Source organism: Canis lupus, chromosome 6 (genome assembly GCF_048164855.1).
Source record: "Canis lupus baileyi chromosome 6, mCanLup2.hap1, whole genome shotgun sequence".
In the NCBI taxonomy this organism is placed as follows: Eukaryota; Metazoa; Chordata; class Mammalia; order Carnivora; family Canidae; genus Canis; species Canis lupus.
Window position 1 is genome coordinate 2121296 of NC_132843.1, and position 19231 is coordinate 2140526.

At 45.7% G+C, this 19231-nt stretch overlaps 2 protein-coding genes and 3 non-coding genes across 12 annotated transcripts; all 5 read right to left on the reverse strand.

Annotated features, from left to right (window-relative positions):
- Positions 1 to 2213: 2213 nt before the first annotated feature.
- C6H18orf32 (chromosome 6 C18orf32 homolog) lies at positions 2214 to 7248 on the reverse strand. 6 transcript variants are annotated; one of them, XM_072828564.1, is made up of 4 exons: positions 7092 to 7248; positions 3871 to 4058; positions 3169 to 3235; positions 2214 to 2412 (listed from the first exon to the last, which is right to left on the reverse strand). In XM_072828564.1, exons 2-3 carry the CDS (start codon positions 4033 to 4035, stop codon positions 3170 to 3172), a joined length of 231 nt encoding a protein of 76 aa, XP_072684665.1. In that variant the 5' UTR covers positions 4036 to 4058; positions 7092 to 7248; the 3' UTR covers positions 2214 to 2412; position 3169. The 6 variants fall into 6 exon arrangements, with proteins under 6 accessions (XP_072684665.1, XP_072684659.1, XP_072684661.1 ...); XM_072828558.1 differs by lacking the exon at positions 2214 to 2412 and having other exon boundaries at positions 2542 to 3235; XM_072828560.1 differs by lacking the exons at positions 2214 to 2412; positions 7092 to 7248 and adding an exon at positions 6499 to 6817 and having other exon boundaries at positions 2542 to 3235.
- A 1000-nt stretch (positions 7249 to 8248) lies between these two features.
- RPL17 (ribosomal protein L17) lies at positions 8249 to 12267 on the reverse strand. 3 transcript variants are annotated; one of them, XM_072828557.1, is made up of 7 exons: positions 12186 to 12267; positions 11593 to 11645; positions 11443 to 11483; positions 10425 to 10559; positions 10116 to 10214; positions 9074 to 9265; positions 8249 to 8336 (listed from the first exon to the last, which is right to left on the reverse strand). In XM_072828557.1, the coding sequence occupies exons 2-7, from the start codon at positions 11630 to 11632 to the stop codon at positions 8289 to 8291; spliced, it is 555 nt and encodes a 184-aa protein (XP_072684658.1). In that variant the 5' UTR covers positions 11633 to 11645; positions 12186 to 12267; the 3' UTR covers positions 8249 to 8288. The 3 variants fall into 3 exon arrangements, with proteins under 3 accessions (XP_072684658.1, XP_072684657.1, XP_072684656.1); XM_072828556.1 differs by lacking the exon at positions 12186 to 12267 and having other exon boundaries at positions 11593 to 12177; XM_072828555.1 differs by lacking the exon at positions 12186 to 12267 and having other exon boundaries at positions 11443 to 11516; positions 11593 to 12166.
- Positions 10287 to 10352, reverse strand: LOC140636112 (small nucleolar RNA SNORD58). The gene has a single exon (XR_012033432.1). It is a non-coding gene; the product is annotated as a small nucleolar RNA SNORD58 (small nucleolar RNA).
- On the reverse strand, positions 11303 to 11368 carry LOC140636113 (small nucleolar RNA SNORD58). The gene has a single exon (XR_012033433.1). It is a non-coding gene; the product is annotated as a small nucleolar RNA SNORD58 (small nucleolar RNA).
- On the reverse strand, positions 11725 to 11790 carry LOC140636114 (small nucleolar RNA SNORD58). The gene has a single exon (XR_012033434.1). It is a non-coding gene; the product is annotated as a small nucleolar RNA SNORD58 (small nucleolar RNA).
- Positions 12268 to 19231: the final 6964 nt, after the last annotated feature.

The window sequence follows — 19231 nt, forward strand, 5'->3', positions numbered from 1 at the left end:
AGCCCCCCAGGCCCCCCGTGTGTAGTGTATTTTGTGACTACTCTACCACACACTGGTCCTGCAGGTTCCCTACAGTTTCTTGCCCAGGTTGACACGGAGCAGGGACCGCGGAAGCTGGAGACAAGGCAGGGACCAGGTGCGCACGTGCTGCACCACAAGGAGCTCTTGCAGGCCGGCCACGCTGTCCGTGTCCTGGCAAGCGGATGGCACCCTTGAGATGATGCGGTAAGTAGAGCCCACAGCAAGAGAGGCTGTCACCCTGATCGGTCCAACGGACAAGGTGAAAGGGAGGTCAGGGGAAACTGAAGGGTCATGTGCAGGTGGCCAACCTGAGGTGCAGGGACGTCTGGCTGAGGATCTTGATTGAACTGAGGATGCCCTGAGGGGACGTGGCGAAGGGAAGTATATACCCTGACCTCCCACCTTCCTTCCCTTCCCCCTGCTACAGATTCCCGCGGGCTAAACCCAACAGAACCTAGAGGCCAGAGGAGGTCTGTGGGTGTAGTTCCTGGAGGTTTCTCGGGCAGCAAGGAAGGATAGAGGCAATAGATCTGGAGGGGCAAATGGAAGGCACCTGGTGCACTCGGAACGAGATACTAAGGACAACCCAACAGTACAAAAACCTATTGGGAGGATGTGTGGTAGAGGGACTTAAACAGTGTAGGACAGCTACATCTGAACATGACAGCAAGTAAGAGCTGACAACTCCAAAAACAGCAGTGTATCTGTACTATTTAGAAATACAGAGATAGAACAAGATACAGCACCAGCCAAATGAGTGATGCCTTTGGAGACTAAGGGAGTAGGGACATTATAATCCTTGCAATATTATGATTTTCTTTAAATGATGTATTTAGAGGCACCTGGGTGGTCCAGCTGTCTTTGGCTCAGGTTGTGATCCTGGGGTCTTGGGATCAAGTCCGACATCAGGCTCCCTGCACGGAGCCTGCTTCTCCCTCTGCCTGTCTCTGCCTCTCTCATGAATAAATAAAATCTTAAAAAAAAAAAAAAAAGAAAAATGTATTTAATAAAAACAAGAAAGTTGCTAGAGGGGTGCCTGGGGGGCTCAGTCGGTCAAGTGTCAGATTCTTGATTTCAGCTCAGGTCTTAAACCTCAGGGTTGCAAACTCACACCCAGTGTGGAGCCTACTAAAAAGAAAAGCTGGGGCAGACCCAGTGGCTCAGCAGTTTAGCGCCACCTTCGGTCCAGGACATGATCCTGGAGTCCCAGGATCAAGTCCCACGTCGGGCTCCCTGTATGCAGCCTGCTTCTCCCTCTGCCTCTCTCTCATGAATAAATAAATAGAATCTTTAAAAAAAATTTTTTAAAAAGCTACACAAAAACCAACAGTGGTTACACCTGTGGAGCTGGAATAAGGGTAGAACATCAACTGTTCATTTAACTTGCTCTTGCATTTTTACCAAACAGCTTTTTTTAAAAAAAGAATTTAATCTCTACACCCAACGTGGGGCTTGAACCCACAACCTGGAGATCGAGAATTGCAAGCTCCACTGAGCCAGCCAAGTGCCTCAACATCTGCAATTTTTATAATATAGCTTTTATACCTTAAAAAAACAAACAAACAAAACCTAATCAGGGGCTGTCCTGTGCAAAAAAAAAAAAAACCCACCACCCCATCAACTAGGTATAGTCGCTAAAGGGGATTTACCTTATTCTTCGGGTGGATTGGAGCAGAAAAACTGAAAGCTACTGATTTGTTTTTGTTTTTTTTTTTAAAGATTTTATTTATTCACAACAGACACACAGAGAGAGGCAGAGACACAGGCATAGGGAGAAGCAGCCCCCATGCAGGGAGCCTGATGCGGGACTCAATCCCGGGACTCCAGGATCACGCCCATCTGAAGGCAGGCACTAAACCGCTGAGCCACCCAGGGATCCCCCAAAAGCTACTGATTTGTAAATGAAATCCAGGGTGAATGAATGATTTGACCATACATAAAGCTTACCAGAGCCTCAGTTAGAACCGAGGACTTCAAGGGCAGGAGTCCCTTCTAACCCCATAAGGAATAAATACATTCCTTATTCCATGTAAAGATAAGGCTCAGCATCTTTGAATATTTATATATCCCTCCACTAATGTAAGAGGCCCAGGAATGAAAGACCATGTCAAGACCCAAAGTAGCAAAGAACTCCCCAGTCCCGTGTTAGAAACCAATAATTCTGGAGTGTCTTGTTATGTAACAACACTGGATACGATCTGCTCTTTATTTTTATTTTTTAAAGATTTTATCTATTTATTCATGAGACAGAGAGGTAGAGACACAGGCAGAGGGAGAAGCAGGCTCCACGCAGGGAGCCCAATGTGGGACTCAATCCTGGGACTCTAGGATCACGCCCTGGGCTGAAGGCGGCGCTAAACCGCTGAGCCACTCCGGCTGCCCCAATCTATTCTTTAAAAAAAGAAAAAAAAGATTGTTGCTTCACAACTATCCAGATGTTATTACACTGTAATTCTGCTTTCTGATGTGGCAAAAACTATCCATTTAAAATATTTAAACTGTGAAAGAAAAAAGAACAAGTAAACTGAATATTTAATTTAATTTGTAAGAACAGAAGGAATGCAACAAAGATTAGGATTTTATAATATACATTAGGTATATTCTGTAAAAAATTCAAAGGTGTTTCCCTGATCTCCCTGTCATGTCTACCCTCCTCAGAGCAGTAAGAGTAATTACTACGCGCCTAAGCAGGCTGCTCCGTTGTGTTGGACAGGAATTATATCTTCATATTTCGAGTCCTCATCATCTCCCCAAACTCCCTTTCCTTTCACAGTGTGGTCTCATTCCACAGTTTCACAGTAACATCACACTCTGCTCAAATTCACGGAGCCTGAACAAGAGCTAGAGGCCCAAGGACCTTCTAGTACGGATTTAGTAGCAGTGTCTACTGGCATAAACCTTCTATTTATTCATAACTGCAGTAACAGAAATGAAAGCTACTTTAATGAAACAGGAACTCAGAATGAGATCATTAAATAGAACAACACATTTTAAATATAATTATGTATTTCCTGATTAATATCAGGTAAGTATCTAAGCTATCTCGATTTCTGGTCTCAGAGAAAAAAGGTAAGAGACAATTACAAGCAAGGTGCTTCATATTATCAGGTCCATTTTTAAAACAATGAAATCCTTTGGAACAATCACTTTAGTCTTTCTTTTTATCGGAGATTTCCGTTGATCCTTTCGTTGGTAATCCGTTTATGTCTGTACCCTAAAATTAAAAAAACCTATTTTTAGATATTATTACAACTCATTATAAGAAATCTCTTTAAAAAACAGACAACAAATTTCAGAAAGAACTCTGCTTCTAGAAATGAACACAGTGGCTAAATTAATACAGAACACAGGTGAAGTTGAACTTAATAAGAACCAATGCTAAAAACAGAGCTGTCCAAATATTCATTTAAAAAAATAACTCCATTTCGTTTTTTGTTTTTTTTTTGTAAATCTCTATGATCCTTCCGACTAACTCTCTTACCAAAGGTATCAGTGAAACAGGCATGTTTTAGTATCATCTCTTCTTATCCATTAGCTATTTACTATTATTCTTACCAGCCAAGAGACACTGGTTATTATCTTGACTGTAAGACAAGGAACAAACACACTAATCAGAAGTCTAGTTTAAAACCTTAGTTTAAACCAAATGTTAATTACTTAGAAAACATCCTCATCCCCTTATTTTAAAAAAAGAAATTAAGCCTTAGTGCCTGGGTAGCTCAGTCCAACTCTTGATTTCAATTTGGGCCATGGTCTCGGGACCGTGGGATAGAGCCCCAAGTATTTCACCCTGACTGTAAGTACCACCCTCCTAACCTACCCTTATTCAAGGTACTTTAATGTTCTTACCTTACAGTCTACTTTGCCTTTGTTTTTATCATTTGTTTCTCGAAGAGCTTTTCTAGGCCACATACGGCTAACAAAGGGGGAAATCAGAGGGTATATGTATGGCTCCAGGAATTTTTTGTAGACCCAGAGCAGAATTGGAATGACGATGCAAGGAATGCACACCATCCTCCCAGGCTGGAGTTCCTGAACTGCAGACATGCGTGAAAAAACAAATGAGTTCATCATGGATTAATGACTGAAGGAATTTATCTAGATTAAGATATTTGAAAGGACTACTTCTGCATTAAAGGAAAAACCTAAATCATTCATTAGCTGAAAGCACGAGTCTATTAAAGTGCTGCTTTCTGTAAAGGAATAAGACATGGTAGACATGAAAGTAAGTGAGGTACCTGCCTCCAAACCCCTCCAATCACTGCTTCCCAACCATAAATTTAAGGATAAAGGAAAAGACCCTAGCTTTTGCTGGGTACTAGGCAGTTAGGCCCTTTGCATTATCAATTCATGTAATCCTCAAAACCTCCAGCCCACTCATCTTCAGAGACTGACAGTATTGATTGGCTAAACCTCCAAGGCTAAGGGTCCATCTTGTAATAAGGAATTCACTAAGGTATCACTTTGGAAGACCTACAGGCTACAAACCAGCTGGACTTTCCCCCCAAAATCCTTTGATATACTTTTCTCCTTTTTAATAGCAATCAAGAAGGGGGGGCATCTGGGGGGCTCAGTGGGTCAAATGTCTGCCTTTGGCTCAGGTCATGATCTCAGGGTCCTGGGATGGAGCCCCACGCCAGGCTCTATGCTCAGTGGGGAGCCTGCTTCTCCCTCTCCCTCTGCCTGCAGCTCCCCCTGCTTGTGCTCTGTCAAAATCTTTTCAAAAAATAGCAGTTAAGGTAAACTGAGTAATAAAAACATTTTACTTGGTATTACTGTTATAAGTACCATTGTCCACTTCAAGAAATTAACACCCTTTGGGGAGCTCAGTCAGTGGAGTCCGACTCTTGGTTTCAGCTTGTGGGATCAAGCTCCTGGGATCACGCTCCGAGTTGTGTGTGTGTGTGGGGGGGGGGGCGGTCAGTGGTCAGCGGGGACTCTGCTTGAGATTCTCTCTGGCCCTCCCCCATGCACGTACATGCATGCTAAAGTCAACACCTCTTCCTTGATGATTTTGAATTATCTTGGAATTTCCCCAAGTCAGCAATTTCTTGAAAAAGAACCAATACTACTTCCCTACTATTGAACCAAAGACCTCTTAAATTTACAAGAATTTTTAATCCCTTAGAGTAGACCTGAAAAACTAAGATGTTTCAGAATAGTGTCTGAAGCTAGTAATTCAAGATGTTAAAATTTCTTATTTTCAAAATATTATAAATTAAGTAGTACTTGCTGGCAAAGGAATTAGCACTGACTACATTAAGGCAACTTAAAATTATTCACAGGGGCGCCTGGGTGGCTCAGTCAGTTGTCTGCCTTGGGCTCAGGTCATGATCCCAGGGTTCTGCGACTGAAGCCCCATGTCCAGCTCCCTGCTCGGCAGGCAGCTTGCTTCTCCCTTTCCCTCTGCCTGCTTGTGTGCTCTCTCCCTCTCCCTCTGTCAAATAAATAATAAAATCTTTTAAAAAATAAGTTATTCACAATACAGGTGAGCAGCGTTACGGTAATCCGTTCTGAATGTAGGTTTGAAATGAATCACAAGGGCTATAGACAAGCAAGCATACGAATGTACATTACGGACCGATCAACTATTTTATAAAGGATTCATAACCGGATTCTTTAAAAATTGTCCCCAGGTCAAACTAAAGTAACAATTTAAGAATTTACCAACATATTTTGTTCCAAAATTTTAAAGGACATATTTTCTGATTAAAATAAATCAAACTGAGTAGTGAGTCTTTTTCAGCAATTTTCAAGGAATCATTATTTCTGACCACAGACATTTATAATTTGATCTGAAGAGACTCAAGAGGTGGTCTGGTTTAGGTCTGCGGCGCTTACAGGCACCAGAGTCTTAGAATCAGAGCAGACTGGCTGGCAGCTGCCGATTTTGAGACCTGCTTTTACCACCTGGAGATGGTGTTCTCAGGAAGTCATTTAAGGAGTCTGTGCCTTGATGCCCTCCTGAGGAAAATGAAGACAACAGCCTGTCTCATAGGGTCGTAGATGCGGATTAGATGTTAATAACAAATGCAAGCTCAGAAAAGCACGTGCATGTCTGAAGTTCCATGCAAGGGTTACCACGGCAACAACAACGGATCCTAAGGTGCCACCTGTGAGCTCAGCAGTAGTTAGAGGCGGCTAAGACCAGAGTGCCCAATTCTGGGTTCCTAGCTCAATGCTCCTGGCTTTTCCCCCAACAACAATACAATGATTACGTTATTCGCCCCCGACCCGTCTTGGAAACCAACTGATGGTGTTCCCAGGACTAGGTCGTTAACAGCTGGCAGCCCATCACAGGTTCATGTTCACCTACGACTAGTTACTGTGTTTCAAATGAACTCTGGGGAAAAGTGCTACCAATCACTTATGTCATAAGCAGGGCTTCTCTAGGACGTGTTGGCTCTCTTCACAGCGAAGCCGCTGTGCTCCGTCTCCTCCTCGGTCCTTGTGCGACTCTTCGGGGTGAGAGCCTACCTCATACCCGTGCAAACTGTGGAAAGGGCTAGAAGGTGGCTGTGAGAGCCTGAGAGGATGATTACTCCTTTGCTCTCGCCAAGCTGATTCTCAGATAGATAGTACGACCAAGCGAGCAACCATGGATGTAAAGGCGGGAGGAGAGGAATTTTCTTTCATTCGGCTCAGTCCAAGATCTCGGCGAATACAGGGCGGCCACAGCGAGAGGCTGAGGCCGTCTTAGAAACCAGGCAGGTCCCTCCGGGGAGCCGGCTCGGGACCTCACTTCGCCGGGCAGGCCGCGCCGGGGTCCGCGACCGGACGCACAGGGAGGCGGGGCGGGGCGGGCGGCGGCAGCGACAGCGGCAGCGACAGCGACGGGGAGCCGACGGCACAGGCCGCGGAGAAGCAGCACAAAGGGAGAGGCGGGCGCAGGGAGCCGGGGGCGCAGGCGGGCCGCGGGGGCAGGCCCACCGCGAGGGGCTCGGCTCGGCTCGCTCGCCGCCGCCCGGCCGGAACCTGCGAAGCGGCCCCGCGGAGGCCGGGCCCCCGCCCGCCGCCCGCCGCCGCCCGAGCCCCCGGCCGCCAGCCAGCGCCCGCCAGGCCCCACTCACCCGCGACCACCGGGTCCAAGCGGCAGCGTCTGCGCTTTCGGAGGAGGGACGTGCTGCCGCCAAGCCAATGGGCACCGCAAGAGATGCTGACAAAGGCGCGCTTGCGTCACCGGGGGCGCGCGGGACGTAACGCTGACGCCCAGGCGGAGGCGCGGGCTGGCTTCCGGCGCGGCCGCCGTGAGCTCAGAGCCCGCGGCCGGCGAGGCAGAGCTTGGCTGTCCTGCGCGGACCACGAACCCGGGACGAGGAGGGACGGACAGCGCCGGTGCAGGGGGCCCGCCGCCGTAGGGGCCGCCGCCGTAGGGGCCGCTGTGCTCAGCTGCTCACTCTGCTGGTTGGAAGTTCGAGGGCAGGGAATCGTCCTAAGCGCTCGTCCACCCCGGGCGGCTGAGCGCACTGCTGGGTTTGGCGGCGGCGGCGGCTTTACTCAGTTCTGCTTAGTATGGACCCAAGAGAAATGGGAACACGCAGGACCGATCTGCCCTCAAGATACCGCGCAAAGTTAAAAAGACAGGGCCACAGGGCCACACATTGTGACCTGGTTTGCATGTAATCGCCAGTAAAGGCAAATCTAGGTGAACCTCCCTAAGGGTTGCTCGGGGCTGTATAGGGTTTGGTAAGGAGTGACCCCAAACTACTGCCAGGGTTCCTCTGGGATAACGAAAATGTACAAAAATTTACCAGGCGACATGCATAATCAAATAGAAGCTATTGATTTAATTGTAGTTGGGTACATCAATGTTAAATCTCAACGTGGTTGGAAAAAAATTAAGAAATATCCCCATGCTCAAATTCCATTTGATGCAAAAAAAAAAAAAAACACAGGCAGAGGGAGAAGCAGGCTCCATGCACCGGGAGCCTGATGTGGGATTCGATCCCGGGTCTCTAGGATCGCGCCCTGGGCCAAAGGCAGGCGCCAAACCGCTGCGCCACCCAGGGATCCCACGGGACTATTTTATTCATAAGAACTCATTTGATCCACGAGACACAGAGAAAGACACAGGTAGAGAGTGAAAAGCAGGCTCCCTGTGAGAAGCCTGATGCAGGACTCGATCCCAAGACTCCCAGGATCACACCCTGAGCCAAAGGCAGATAGATGCTGAGCCACGGAGCCACCCACGTACCCCAAAGTATGTTTAATAATAAAAGACAACCAACACTGTTTTTATTTTTATTTGCATTTATTCTATGCAGAATTTACTCCCGGGCCATAAGTTTTTGTTTCTTCAGTTTCTTCTGGGATATCTGGGGGTGGAGGAGGGAATAAAAGGTCAGCTGTTAGTAAGTTTCCTAGAGAAACTAGCACCATATCTTAAAAAAAAAAAAAAAAAAAAAAAAAGTTTAAGAATGCACAAGCAGGGTAGAGGGAAAGACTTCCCACTGAATAGAGCCTGATGTGGGACTTGATCCCAAAACCCTGGAATCATGACCTAAGCCAAAGCAAAAGCTTAACACATGGAGCCAATCAGGGGCCCTAAACTCCCAGATCTCAGCACAGTAAGTTGTAGCTCAGAAAAAAGAATGGCAAACTTCAAGTGTCTGACTCTCGGTTTCAGCTCATGTCATGAACTCAGGGTCAGGAGGATTGAACCTGGAGGAGGGCTGAGCTCAGTGCAGAGTCAGCTTGAGATTTTCTCCCTCTGCTCATCTCACTCTCTTAAACCTTTATATAGGGGGGTGGGGAGATATATTTAAGCAATAAAATCAAGAGAAGTTCATTAGGCATGAAGGGAGGGGGTCTAGACTTACTCCCAGATTCCCAGCTTGAAGAGCTGAGTAAGATCATCTACTGAAAACAAGCTATTAATTTGGAGGGGGGAAGAAGGGAAGGGCCCATTTTTCACACATGTTGCATTTCGAGTGGCTATGGACATGTGGGTAGGGCCATCAGCAGATAATAATTATATAGTTCTGATATAATGAAAATACAAAAAAGCCAATATCATACACAAATAAAACTGACCAACAACTAAGTAATCTACCTTTTTCTTCTGTGCAACCTCCTCTTCTGGTTTAGGAACAATCTGCTCTTTTTCAGTAAGAATCATCTCAATGTGGCAGGGAGAGCTCATGTATGGATTAATCCGGCCATGAGCCCTGTAGGTTCTACGTCGCATCTTGGGGGCTTTATTCACCTGGATGTGCTCAATGACCAGAGAATCTACATCTAAACCCTGGGAAGAGGGAGAATGAAATCAAATCAGCATCTTTATCTCAACTCCACAAACCCAATCACTGCAAAGTCTAGTCCCCACCTTTACAAGGCAATCCCTAAGACTTTAAAAATAGCCTATCCGTTTAGTCATTTGCTTCCACCTTTATTCTAAGCATCCTTTCTTAAATCTAAGGAACCATCAAAACCCAATGCTGTAGGCAGTTTGTAAGTGGACTAACAGTCATTAAGGGGAGTGGATGTGATAGTGTCAATTTCTAAGCCTTGATGAAAAACAGGATTTTGGCAGCACACCTTAACAGCTAGAAGGGTTACAGCCAGACCTATTTTAACTCCAGCTCTGGTCTAGATTCCCAAATGCAAAGGGTAATGGATAATACACAAGATAGATAAACCCCACTTTGTTGACTGCATTCATTGTTTTAAAATCTGAAATTTAATGCCTTTGCGTTATGAACATCGGCAACAAACCACATTAACCACTAAGGCAATCACTGTTACCTTTACTTGTTCTTTGTAATCCTATGATTTCTATTTGTATTGACAAGTATTTTGTGAAGTTCACAAGTCATACAACCAAAAGGGTCTATGGTACCAGAAAAGTCATAGACCCTTGAGTAAAAATGTTTCTTTTGCTTGCACCGGGGTTATAAGGGAAAAAGACCATGCTTTTGAAGACCTTCACAGGCAAAATTTTGGTCTTCTGGAAATTGGAGGTAGAGATTCATATTAAAAAAAAGGGGGGGGGACTTAATTACGGAGAAAGAAAAAGACATAAATCTGTATAACATCAACAACAATTGAACAATCATCCAAACTGTGACATATCAAGATGTTAATGGTTTGGGTACCTTAAGTTCAGCATTACTCTCCGCATTTTTAAGCATGTGCAGTAAAAACTCAGCACTCTTCTTGGGCCACCGACCCTGTGTCCAGCCCCACTGTTTGGCCTGAAAGAAATTCAAGAGAGGCAATCAGTTATTTTCCCCAATTTAAATCAGTGTTACAGCAAGACTATCAAGGTTGCTCAGAACACAGTTTCTTTTCATGGTTAATCCAAAGGTGTCCTAAGATGGTCATCACAGCAACCAGAAAGCACCTGATTAAAGGTGGGTTCTTACCCCACCTAAAGACTTCAGATAGCAACTATGAACTCTCACCTGCGCACACCTACCAACTCCACCATTGTAGCGACGGAATGGGACACACTGCTTCTGCAAAGTGACATCTTTCAGATACTTGGTGGCTTTTCGAATATGCATACCCTTGATGGCCTGGGCAGTTTCACGTGTGTTCTAAGCATAAAGAATAAAAATTGCGAGTTAACCATGCTCAGGGATTAACAATTCTTCAGGCAAGCATTCAATTCTCTGCTTCTCCAAATGTCAACACATAAAGGTTTCCCATTCTTGAAGGGTGAGGTAAAATGAGAGAAAAAGAAAATCTGATTAAAAGCCATAGAGGATTGAAGTTAGGGAAAAATAAATCCCAAACCTCTATTAACTGTATTATGATTTTTTTAAAAAGGATTTTATTTATTCATGAGAGACACAGGCAGAGGGAGAAGCAGGTTCCCTGCGGGGATCCCAATGTGGAATTCATCCTAAGACCCTGGGGGGGGTCATGCCCTGTGCGGAAGGCAGACGTCCAACCACCGAGCCACCCAGGTGTTCCTGACTGTATAGTTTTAATCCCAGGATCTTGTAATTCTGTGTCCCTCTGTCTTTATCTCTGTGCTCGTTTCTCAGGCAGTTCTCTTGCAGTTTTACCCAATTCCATAATCCTTAATTAACGTGCTTGTTGGGATCCCTGGGTGGCGCAGCGGTTTGGCGCCTGCCTTTGGCCCAGGGCGCGATCCTGGAGACCCAGGATCGAATCCCACATCGGGCTCCCGGTGCATGGAGCCTGCTTCTTCCTCTGCCTGTGTCTCTGCCTCTCTCTCTCTCTCTGTGACTATCATAAATAAATAAAAATTAAAAAAAAAAAAATTAACGTGCTTGTTACAGGGCTCATGATTTTAATCACTATCCCAAAGGTGACCGCTCAGAACAGTTTCATTTTCATAGTAAAATCCAAAGGTGTCCTAAGAGACGCATCACCGCAGCCACCTTTTCAAAGCAGCAGCAAATCCTTGCAGGAACACGTGCACGACTCTTAAAACATTAAAGATTCCCATACCTTAAAGTGAACACGAAGATTTGAACCTCTCGACTTGCATGCTAAAAAAACAAAAAAACAAAAAACCAGTAAGTCTTGGTTAATTTGGGGTGCCTCGCTGTTCCTCTCACCCACCTCCCCCCCCAAATAAGGAACTCGTGGCTCACTTACATTTTGTAGGGTTTTCTGGGTCCAGCGAGTAGCGAACCATCTCCGGAGGTCACCTGGGGAGGGAGCAGGAAGGGATGCCGTCAACCCTGAGCTCACGGTCGCCGATGCAGTTTACATCGACTACGAGCGACGGCCGCTCAGCTGATAGCTGTTCTCACGGTTAATCCAAAGGTGTCCTAAGAAATGCCATCATCGCGGCCGGGCCTTCCTCCTGGCGTCCCCCGGACTGCGGCGGGGCTGACAGCGTGGGGACAGGGACCTCAGCGGCGCCCCCGACCCCCTCCGAAGCGGGGGCCTCGGCGCGGCAGGGCGCCCCCCAGGGAGGATGCGGCCGTCTTCCCGCTACTTCTGGGCCCGGTACTCGGAAGCGGCCCTGACCACAGGCCGCCGGGACCCCCGCCACCCCCCTTCTCGCCCATCGCGGCCTTCGGCTCCGACACGTCCCCCCGCCAAGAGGGACATCCCCTTCGGCCGGGAATCAGTAGCCGCAGGAGCCTTCCTCCCGGGGGCTGGACATCGAGGCCGCCGGAGTCAGGGCGGCGGCGATGGCGGGGGATTCAGCAGCCGGACACGCACCGCCCCGCGACACTCACCTCAGGCCGCTCGGGGGAAGAGGAAGAGCGGTGGCTCCTGGGAGAATTCATGAGAACTCGGCCTCTCGCGAGATTTCCTCCCGAAAGAACGTGATCTGACGGGAGGCGGGGCGCTGCGAGAAAGGGAATGTGGAATACGTTTTAGAGGGTCTGTAAGAGCATCACTCCTTTAGAAAGAAAAAAACGAAAAAAAAAAAAAAAAAACGTGGAAGTCTGGGTGGCTCGGCGGTTAGCGCCGCCTTCGGCCCAGGGTGTGATCTTGGAGACCCGTGATCGAGTCCCACGTCGGGCTCCCTGCGTGGAGCCTGCTTCTCCCTCTGTCAATAAATGAGTAATTTGTGTTCATGTCTCTCATGAATAAATAAGTCAAATCTTTTAAAAAATATCTCAATATTCTCCTTTTTTCGTATCCAGAAACGCAATTATGGATTTGAAATACCAATCAAGGGGATCCCTGGGTGGCGCAGCGGTTTGGCGCCTGCCTTTGGCCCAGGGCGCGATCCTGGAGACCCGGGATCGAATCCCACATCGGGCTCCCGGTGCATGGAGCCTGCTTCTCCCTCTGCCTGCGTCTCTGCCTCTCTCTCTCTCTCTCTCTCTCTCTGTGACTATCATAAATTAAAAAAAAAGAAAAAATTGAAATACCAATCAATTAAAAACAGGGTTACAGCTCTAGGACAGGACCACGTATTATGTATGAGATATAGACGAGGCGTTTATTTCTCAGCATTTGTTAGATTGGATTATGTGATCATGTACCCCTAAGAGTGGTCGGCAAATGGACAACTAAGAAGATGCAAAGGATGGGATGTGATCATGATCCTCAGGAAAGTCTCAGAAGGGGACGATCACCAAGTCAATGGTAGTTCAGTGGTTGAAGAATGACATTTCTAGGTCTTCTGGTGCAGAAAAAAAACCCTGGCACTATCTCCCCAGTCTACTCGCTCAAGTCTTCTATCCGGTTATTCCCTCGCAGCCCTTGGTGGTGTTACTTAAGCGCTTGGCTTTGGGTCTTCCACTTCAAGGCGCCACCATCCAGGCAAATTCAAACTCTAAGTGAAAGAACTCTGCACGACGTTCTAAGCATTCTTGGTTCCTTTTTTTTTTTTTTTTTTTTTTTTAAGATTTTATGTATTTATTCACGAGACAGAGAGAGAGGCAGAGACACAGGCAGAGGGAGAAGCAGGCTCCCCGCGGGGAGCCCAACGCGGGACTGGATCCCCATCCCGGGACCCCGGGGTCACGCCCTTGGCCAGAGGCAGCCGCTCCGCCGCTGAGCCCCCGCGCGGCCGGCCTTGTTGGTTCCTTGGTCCTGCTTCCGGAGGCCGCGGTCCCTACCCCTGTGCTGTATGTAGTCCACTCCCCTTGCCCTGCAGCCGGGGGATCCGCGGCCTGTCCTCGGGGATTCCCATCCCTCACACGGCTGAGGCACCCGCATCTCCCAGCTTGAGCTAGCTCCCGACATCAAACTACTCCCTAAGTTTTAGTTCTTACATTTGGGTTGAGTTAATTTTTGCAACTCCGTTTTATTTGACGTAAGGGTAAAATATTTGATCCTTTTGCATATGCATATCCAGTTTTTCTGGCACCATTTGTTGAAAACACAGTCTTTTCTTTATTCAATTGCTGTGGCATTTTTATTAAAAGTCACTTGGCCAGAAAGGAGAGGATTTATTGCTGGACTTTCAATTCTGTCTTATTGATCTATTCGATTATCTTTGCATCACTATATCTCACTGTCATGTAACTTTACAGTGAAACTTGAAATCAGCTGGCGTATGTTTTCCAACTTTGTTCTTTTTTTTTTTAATTTTTTTTATTTATGACAATCACAGAGAGAGAGAGAGGGAGAGAGAGAGAGAGGCAGAGACACAGGCAGAGGGAGAAGCAGGCTCCATGCACCGGGAGGCCGAGGTGGGATTCAATCCCTGGTCTCCAGGATTGCGCCCTGGGCCAAAGGCAGGCGCCAAACCGCTGCGCCACCCAGGGATCCCATCCAACTTTGTTCTTTTTTTGAAATTGTTTTGGCTCTTCTGGGTCCTCTATATTTCCATATAAATTTTAGGACCAGCTTATTAATTTCTACAAAAATGCTGCTGGGATTTTGATAGGGTTTGCATTGAATCTACAGGTCATTTTGAAGAGAATTGCCACTTGAAGAATAGTAAGTCTTATAAAAAAAAAAAAGTCTGTTTAAATCTTTTATTATTTCTCTTACCAATGGTTTGTAGTTTTCAGGGACCAAATTTTGTTCTTCAGGTTTTTGGTGTTTTAATGGTATTTTGAGCAAGATTATTTTTTTAAGATTTATGTATTTATTTGAGGCAGAGAGCATGCAGGCAAGAGGGGGAGGAGAGATGGGCAGAGGGAGAGTAGAGTCCCTGCTGAGCATGGAGCCTGCTTGGGTGGTGGGGAGAGGGGGCTCCATCTCTTGACCCTGAGATCATGACCTGAACCAAAACCAATAGTCAGATGCTTAACCAATTGAGCTACGCAGGTGTCCCAGGTGACATTATTTTTTAATTTCATTTTCGGATTTTTTCATCACTAGTAGGTAGAAATAGAATTGATTTCTACATTTTCAACTTGTTTCCTTCACCTTGCCATCTTCCTGAGGAGTCCTTCCTTTCTTGTTCCTTCCTTCCTAGTCCCCCTTTTTATTTGCCTTCTTACAGGAGCCCAGTATGTCCTGCACAATAATAAATAGAAGTAATGAAAATGGGCATCACTCTCTTTTTCCCAGTCCTGTGGAGAAAATCTCCTTTTACCAGTAAATGTGATGTTAGCAATAGTTTTCTCATAGACCTTTATCAGACTGTGGAAGTTTTTTTTTATGAGTGGGCGTTGAATTTTGTCATGTGTTTTTTCTGCATCTGTTGAGTTGATCATGTGGTTGTTGTCCTTTATTCTATCAATGTGGTATATTATGTTAACTGATTTTTAATTGTTAACTAACCTTGCATTCCTGGGATAAACCCTGTTTGGCCATGGCATACTTTTTTTCCAGTCTTCCACCTTTTCCAGTCTTACTGAATATTCTGGTCACAGGGATACTGTAGTTTTTGTGATGTCTTTGGCTTTGGTATTAGGGTAACATTGGTTTTATAGAATGAGTCAGGAAATCTTTCCTCCTGTTTCATGAAAGAGTGTGTGAATGGTTGGTATTATTTCTTCTTTACACATTTCATAGACTCTACTATATGTGGGATATTTTAAAATTTTTTAAAAGATTTTATTTATTTATGAGAGACACAGAGAGAGAGAGGTAGAGACACAGGCAGAGGGAGAAGCAGGCTCCATGCAGGGAGGCTGATGTGGGACTTGATCCCAGGACTCCAGGATCATGCCCTGGGCGGAAGGTGGCGCTAAACTACTGAGCCACCCCGGGATCCCCCATAAATTTTTGAGGGAAAGAACAATACTTGATATGAATCTGTCATCTTACAAATGACTTGGTAGACTTAGTTCATAATTCAACATTAGCTATTTGCTACATTCCTTTTGATACCATTACATCTTTGCAAAAGTAGGGTTCCTATGGTTACAGCGTGATGAAAAGAAAGTAGCATGTAAAAATCATCATGGAACAGGAAATGAGGATGATGGTATCCAATGTGATCCCAAAGTCTGCAAACTTGCTCAATGCCCAGAAGATACATGTATCTCATCAGTGTTATTTAAGAAGTAAATGAATTGTTATTTAAGAATAAAGCAAGTTTAAGAAATAACAATCTTTTTTTTTTCGTTTTATGCATATTATTTTTTCAAATGGCTACTAGCGATATAAATATCTATAAGTTAACAAATATAATACACAATATTATAATAGGATATAAATATTTCTTAACTTGTTGGAAACTAACTTTTTAGGAAATGGAACTGTTGGGTATTTCTTTTGTCCTATAAATATTGAAAAGTTAGTGAGATGCCAAGGGTGCTGTGAACCAAGAAAGTTTAGGAGCCTCTGCCCTAGGGCAAGAGTGTGAGTAGAGAAGAATATAGGGTCTACAGTTGAGAACACATGCTCTACCAGGTGTCAGAGAAAGGAAACAGACCAGCAAGGAAGGACTCAGAGAGAGTAATGAGGGAAGAGGAAACCAGAGAAGTTTGGTATCACAGAGGCCATGAGAAGCTTTTTTCAGTGCTGAAGTGTTAAGTAGGATGAAGACAAGAAAGTGACCATTAAGTTTTGTAAAGGGGAGGTCAGTGGTGGTCTTCACAAGAGAACTCTCTATGGAACAGTGCGATGGAAAGCCAGATTGGAGCCAGAGGACACAATAAACAGAAGAGAAGTTATACTGTGAAAGAGAACAGAGAAAAGTGGCAGTAGCTGGAGGGAAATGTAAGAATAAGAGGGTCTTTTGGGACACCTGGGTGGTTCAGCAGTTGAGAGCCTGCCTTGGGCTCAGGGTGTCATGATCTTGGGATCCTGGGATCTAGTCCCACATTGGGGTCCCTGTGAGGAGCTTGCTTCTCCCTCTGCCTGTGTCTCTGCCTCTCTCTCTGTCTTTCATGAATAAATAAATAAAATCTTTTTTAAAAAAAAGGGTGTTTTATTAAAAATATTTTGTAAGACATGCATATGGTAATTAATTGAAAAGAATCAAAAGGTTATATGAGAAAATGAAGTTCTGTTATGGTCTATAAACTGTGTCCCCCAGAATTTATATGTTGAAGTCCTAACTCTGGGGCCTTCGAATGTGATTTATTAGGGGAAAGGACCGTTAAAGAGGTAATTAAAGTAAAATGAGTTTATATGGATGACCAATCTGATTACGAATCCAATATGAGTAGTGTCCTTATAAGAAGAGAATAGAATATCCCCCCCCCACACACAGAGGAGCAGACATCTGCAAAGTCAAGGAGAAAGGCCTCAGAAGAAACCAACCCTGCTGACAACTTGATCTTGGACTTCTGGTCTCAGGAACTATAAGGAAATAAATTTCTGTTCAAGCCTGCCAGTTTGTGGTACTTTGTTATGGAAGACCAGGCACATCGATACATCTTCTCTCTCCAGTTCCGATACCAGCATCATAACCTTTTAGAAGAATTCTATGAATTACAGTTGCTCCCTGAATAGTATACTGTATACAATCTTCTGCATCTTGCTTTTTGTTCATCTTAATGATAAACTTTGGGAAAATCTTCCACGTCAGTGTATATAAGGTTTTTTTTTTTTTTTTTTTTTAAATAGAGTTGGGCAGCCCGGGTGGCTCAGCGATTTAGCGCTGCCTTCAGCCCAGGGCGTGATCCTCAAGACCCAGGATCAAGTCCCACATTGGGCTCCCTACATGGAGCCTGCTTCTCCCTCTGCCTGTGTCTCTGCCCCTCTCTCTGTGTCTCTCATGAATAAATAAATTTTAAAAAACTATTAAAAATTGCACTTGTAGAATTTAGAAAAAATTATATTCTAAACAGCAATGTATGAGAGTACATGTTGTCTACACCCTCACAACATAGTGGATTGTCAACCCTCCTATCTTTGCCAATCTGATCTGTGGAAAATAGCATTTCATTGAAGTTTCAAAATACATTTTTTTTACAAGAGAGGTTGAGAATTTTTTAAAAAGTGAATGAAAAGCCATTAAAAAGCTGTAAAAATAAATAAAAAGTGTTTAAAAGCCATTTGTGTTACTTTTCTGCAAATTGTTCATACTCTTTGTCTGTCTTCCTATTATGTTATTGATCTTTTTCTTCTTAATTTGTGGAAACTCTATGCACTAGGGGATTAACCATTTGTTCGAGTTTCCAACATTGGGGGGCAGGATGCACGAGACAGGTATGGCCAGGGCTGATGGGGTGCTAGAGGTGCTAGACCCTATGCCCCACGGCCTTTCCTGAAGGCCCCCCAAGGGCCCAAAGAAGTGAGCTCATCACCCAAAGCAATGAATGCTTGTTGGCTTTTCTCCCCGAGGCCATGGGGACGTCTCAATAGAGCCTCTGCCCTAACCTGGAGGCTCCCGGAGTGCTGCAGTGTAAGTGCCCAAGAGAGTCATGAGGCCACTCAAGCAGGTCCCTCTGTCCCAACAGGCGCAACACGGGGCACCCCAGGCCTGCAGGTGCAGGCAGGCGGGCCTCCCTCAGGGCAGCCACCTCTGCTGATTCTCCACACTTTTCGCCTCCACTCTGCCTCTGCTGAGCAGAGGCTCCTGTGTGGGCTGAGAAGGGGTCAGGGGGCACCTCGGATTTGCCCTCCTGCCTGGGGGAGGGCTTTGTAATGGCAGAAGAAGGTGCTCCATGTTCTAATTCCCAGGCAAAACCCACACAAGTGGGCTTCCACGGGGCATGAGGAGAAAACCCTATGCATCTCATCGAAGAGGAATGGATTCAAAAGCCGTGCTCAGGGATCCCTGGGTGGCGCAGGGGTTTAGCGCCTGCCCTTTGGCCCAGGGCGCCATCCTGGAGACCCGGGATCGAATCCCACGTCGGGCTCCCGGTGCATGGAGCCTGCTTCTCCACCTGCCTGTGTCTCTGCCTCTCTCTCTCTGTGTCTCTCACGACTAAATAAATACAATCTTAAAAAAAAAAAAAAAAAGCTGCGCTCAGCCCTTAACTCTGGAAGTTCCAAGGGGCCACGATGGGTGTGGCCTTGGTCGTAGCCTGTCCTGTCTTGCCTTGTCAGTGACAGCGTTAATGCTCTGAAGAGGTCCGGAAACAAATAGAGGCCGAATATTGACCTTCTGCCCTCCGATAGGGGTCTTAAGGATTATACCTCAGACAGAGCCAGCAGAATAAACTGTGTGTTCCCCTGTTGTTCTTAGGAACCTGGCGTGGCACCCATTCTCCATCTCCTGTCTAGACCATTAACCAGCAAAATACAGAGTAGAATAGTTCCCTTCCCTATTGTAAGTTGGTTTGGGATAGGAAGTTATAGAGGCAGAGATGGAAATGGGGTAGTGACTGGAGGCCCCATTTTACCGGGTTACCTATCTTCCCCTTCTGCTACTTGTTTAAAACTTTCAGGATACAATTTCAGCAACAAAATTTCTCAGCCAAAACCTGTTTCCCTTCAGCCCTAACCCCAAAGAAGAACTAAAATTACAGGT